This window comes from Arachis stenosperma, chromosome 2, assembly GCF_014773155.1.
Source record: "Arachis stenosperma cultivar V10309 chromosome 2, arast.V10309.gnm1.PFL2, whole genome shotgun sequence".
Lineage (NCBI taxonomy): Eukaryota > Viridiplantae > Streptophyta > Magnoliopsida > Fabales > Fabaceae > Arachis > Arachis stenosperma.
The window spans coordinates 101,116,854-101,121,446 of NC_080378.1; the positions used below are offsets into that span (position 1 = coordinate 101,116,854).

A 4,593-nucleotide genomic window follows, 5' to 3' on the forward strand; every position below is an offset into this window, starting at 1 on the left:
AACAAGTGTCAAAAATTTAAATTTCGTTTTGTGTATACAATTTATTAATTGACAACAAACCCTTAAATAAAACTTCCATCAAGATATCATAAAAAATAAAAAAAATTAAAAAAATAATAATTTTTGTTAACATAATAATAAAAATAATTTAAGAACTAATAAAATTTATTATTTTTTATTAACACTTTTAGTCATCAATAATTTAATTTTTTTAATTTTAATAATTTAACAACATACATTTAACCTATATTTTCAAATATTACTAACTATCAAGTGGCCAAAAATAATAAATTTTACTAGCGTTTTAGCATTCGTGGTATGCAATTGAATACACTTGTTAAACTTTTTTATACCGAAATATTTAAAAACCAAATTCTATCAGCATATTTTCGACAGAAAATTAAAAGAGAGAGAGAAATATCAATATCAAAATATGATCAATATCTATTATCTACAATAACTTTGAATTGTGTGTAAGAAGTGAACTTCATCTGCAGTTCCTAGGGATATACAAATACACACATCTCAACATAAATGAATCTAAGAGGACTTTTCGACCTACACTGCTCATAATTTGAATGGAGTGAAAATGTTATTTAACTATACGAAGGTAAGCATGTATTTACAGTTTGGAAAATTCCACCACAACCAAAAATATTACTAATCAAAATCTGAAACTATGAAATGGATTTCAATCAGAAACGATGTGGAGGATAAGTCATGAACATAGGAGCTGGCACAACTAGAGGTAACTTATCAATGTACATAAACAGCCTCTTTAAGTTCTCCTTGTTGATTGAAGCCAAGTCATCTATTTCCTTGTTGCTCATATATATCCAAAGGTCGCCGGAGTTCACTCTTTTAAGGCTATCCCGGCAGAAAGGGCAAGACGCCGATCGCGCGTGCCTAGAACAAGAAGATCAATTGCCAATGACAACATTAATGGCTTAATGAATGACAATTAAATATCTTTGGAAAATCTTAGAGGCCTAATGTTCCTGCCCAAATTAAAAATCTTCATCAGGATGAACCTAACCATATCACAATGTATCCTAAAACATGTTCTTAGTCATAACAAATCCACAATTATTAGGTGTGTTTTATTCATGAACACTTTATTATTAGAAGTTATTTTCACCATCATTGGCTCCATTTTCAACCAAGGTTTGGGGTTGACAATGTACTATATCATGATATTAACTTATAACAGCAAAAACAGTCTCTAGTTGCTCACCAGTCTCGGTAGCATTTCATACACATCGAATGGTAGCAATTCGGCAACACAACCATGCTGTTTACTTCCAAGCAAATACCACATTCTTCCTCTCTCTCGATATCAATCTCGGATAATTTTCCTTTTCCTGCCGAATCTCTCAGCCTATACTTCGTAGCACATATATTTTTTTGTTTCCTGTCTTCTACATCAGTGATTCCTCTCTGAAGTTGTAATAAAGAAGGAAATATCACCCCTGTTGTTAAAGAGTGTAGGAAACAATCACAGTTGGATTGTGAAACAACTCTGTAGAAGAAAAGCAAAAAATCTAACTAAATTGACCATATTTCAATATGACTATGCACTTACCATAGAACTCCTTCAAACTGGCTTTTCTTTCATAAATGGACATGGTTGTCTTTCCATCTTCATATGTCTGCGACATTTCAAAAACCTTATCATAAGCTCAACAATATGATAAAAACATTGCTATGCACTCATATTAGACAATGGAATACATGGTTTATAGGGTTCTACTCAAATTTCAAAGGTAAAGAAGATAGGAGTTGAGTATAAATGTACCTTGTATATGAGAATTCTTAGCAATCCTAAAGCCCCGGCGAGCTGACAATCGGTCCACTGGACTAAGAAAAGGAAAAACTGGGCAGCCGGGCTAAAAGACAATCTCATTTGTAAGGTGGCGCCATCATATTCTCTCGGATAATCAGAAGCTCTGTACCAAAAACATGTTTTGCAGGACAGATTAAAAGATATATAATGAAACAAGCATTGCAACACAGGAAGAACATTAACCATCAATAAGATCACTCCATACAAGAATTACATAGCTTATTAGGATGTTTGTTTAACACTTTTGTGGACAGAAACAAACACATATAATCATTCAAATTCATATATATAGCTCTCTTATATTCTTAATAAGGACAGCATGAATCCTCGTGTAGCTTATGAATTTCAGCATTCATGTCCAAAAACGAATCATAATAACAAAAATACAACTAAAACCTGAACTTTAGGAAATGCGTTTATTTTTCTTAAATACAAAGTGAAAGTGATGTTCCCTTTCATTTTGCACAAAAGCACCTGCTAGTAACAGAAAAATAAACAACATAAATTGCAATTTAGTAATCAAAACTTCACACGGAAGAATCTTGAAGAATACCAAAATTCGTGTAGTGTTAGATAGATGTACTCACTTTTCTTTGTACACGGAGCTAACTCACTCATCTCTACCTATGTTGAACTCAAATAATTGGGTCCCACGAAAGTAGGAGGGAGTGAATCAGATCAGTGTACAAAGATTAGTACAAAAAAAACCGTTTCTCTTGAATTTAGGACCTAAATCTTGCTAAAGATACTGATTCCAAAGTCATAGCAAAAAGAATAACATTCTTCTGCACTTGTTCTGTTGTTCCTCTCCCTCTTGCAGTTGCTTATCTTCTTATCACTATATTCTTTGCATTCTTTATAATCAACCATCGACTCTCATGTCTTATTCATAGAAAGTGTAACATCAGAGTTTGTTGAAAATTTTTAAACCAAAAACAACACAACAATTTCTGTGATGATAAGGACACAAGCAAAATTGGACAAACAAACCAAAAAGAAAAAACAGAATTTAGAGTTAAATTAACACCACAAAAATTTCAACCACAACAACCTAGTTAAAACAACTAGTGTCCAGAATCTCTGACATTAATGGTATGTTTGGTAAAATAGTAACCAAAATCAGAATTCAATAGCATTACATAAAACAAAAAGTTTACAAATGTAAAACCGGTCAAATTCGAAACATAATAAGAAAAAACAAAATAGAAAATAAAACAAACTCTGGAAAGCGGAACAAAACTTGGAAAAACAGAGTTCAGAGCTAACAGTAAAAAATTTAATTCCAAACCATAATAACCCACTTGAAAAAAACGGCAATTCATCTTCATACTGAGACACCAAGACTTTCTGAAACTAAAATATTATCCAAATTCCCAACTTTCATAAAAAAAAATTAAAAAAAAACTTGGTTTCATGTTTGGAGAGAGAGAGAGAGAGAGAGATTACAGAGTATTTGCAAAGTGTATGTCAGCTTCAAGTGCTTTGAGTGAATCCTTGAAAGACTTTCCCATTCTTCTTCTTCTTCTTCTTCCTTATCCTATTTACAATAGAATCATTCAGAAATTTTGTCACTTTTTTCCTCAGAAGAGAATAAAACCCATGATGAAATTTCGATCCAAAGAGCGGTGGTTGTTGTTCCTCGCTCCTAGAAGCAATAATCAATTTGTTTGAGGAGAGAACAAAAGAATAGAATGAACGAGAGTGAATGAAAGAGAAGAAGGAAAAAAAAAAGGTAGTGGGAGATTTTTGCGAGGTTTTGACTTAGAGCACACGTAAACACCCCCTCCTTTATACACATCCCCCACTTCACTCGCCAGTCGCCACTTCAATTCTTATTTATTTATTTATTTATTTATTATTTCATTTTATTATACCTTCCATTAACTTCTTTTCACTTTAAAAAGATATCATATCATAACAGAGTGCAAAATTTGATTTGTGTTGGTGGAAATCTTTCCAAAATTATATATTTTAAAAGGAAAAAGATTTAGTAATAAATTCTAAGATCAGTAGCTAATTATTTATGCGAATATAATTATAGAGAATTACTAAAATAATAATCAAAAGATTTCATTGTTGGTTATAAAAAAAATAATAGAAAACTCTCACATTTGTGTTTTCTTTTGGCATGGTCATTAGAAAAAGGAAAAAATATACTTGGTCTTAGAAGCCCTTCTACATTGACACTAAGCTTCTAGAACTAGGTAAGACATTTTGTTATCTAATAAAGTCACTTAGGATAATATCCCATCTTACAACGTTAATTAAGGAGCCTGTCATTAGATTTCATATTTTGTATCTTCTCATTCTCGCTTAGAATCGGTTTAAATTGACTTCAAATAAAAAATCAAGTATCATAATTTTTTTTTTGTTTTTATTTTTTTTAAAAAACAAGATATTAAAATTGTTTGGATAAGTTTTTTTAAAAAGAAAAAATTTATATTTTCCTAATTATTCTTTTTAAAAAAATTTAAAAATAAGAATAATTTTATATTTATATATCGTATATAAAAATATTTTTTATTTATTAATTATATTTAGATACAATAATATAAAAATATTTTTATCTATTTATTATGTTAAAATATCTTTTTTAATTAAAAATAATTTTAATTTAATATATATTATAATTTCAATAAAAGAATATTTTTTAAAAAAAATTGTTAAAACATATTAACAATTTAAAAAAAATTATCATGGTTCTGAAAACCGAACCGGATCAGTCGGTTCAACCGGAAAAATTAAGAACC

At 30.0% G+C, this 4,593-nt stretch overlaps 1 protein-coding gene across 1 annotated transcript; it reads right to left on the reverse strand.

The window, feature by feature from the left end:
- Positions 1 to 431: 431 nt before the first annotated feature.
- LOC130961550 (E3 ubiquitin-protein ligase AIRP2-like) lies at positions 432 to 3,588 on the reverse strand. The gene is made up of 5 exons (XM_057887487.1): positions 3,290 to 3,588; positions 1,796 to 1,946; positions 1,583 to 1,649; positions 1,235 to 1,469; positions 432 to 906 (listed from the first exon to the last, which is right to left on the reverse strand). The coding sequence occupies exons 1-5, from the start codon at positions 3,352 to 3,354 to the stop codon at positions 696 to 698; spliced, it is 729 nt and encodes a 242-aa protein (XP_057743470.1). The 5' UTR covers positions 3,355 to 3,588; the 3' UTR covers positions 432 to 695.
- Between the last annotated feature and the right edge of the window lie 1,005 nt (positions 3,589 to 4,593).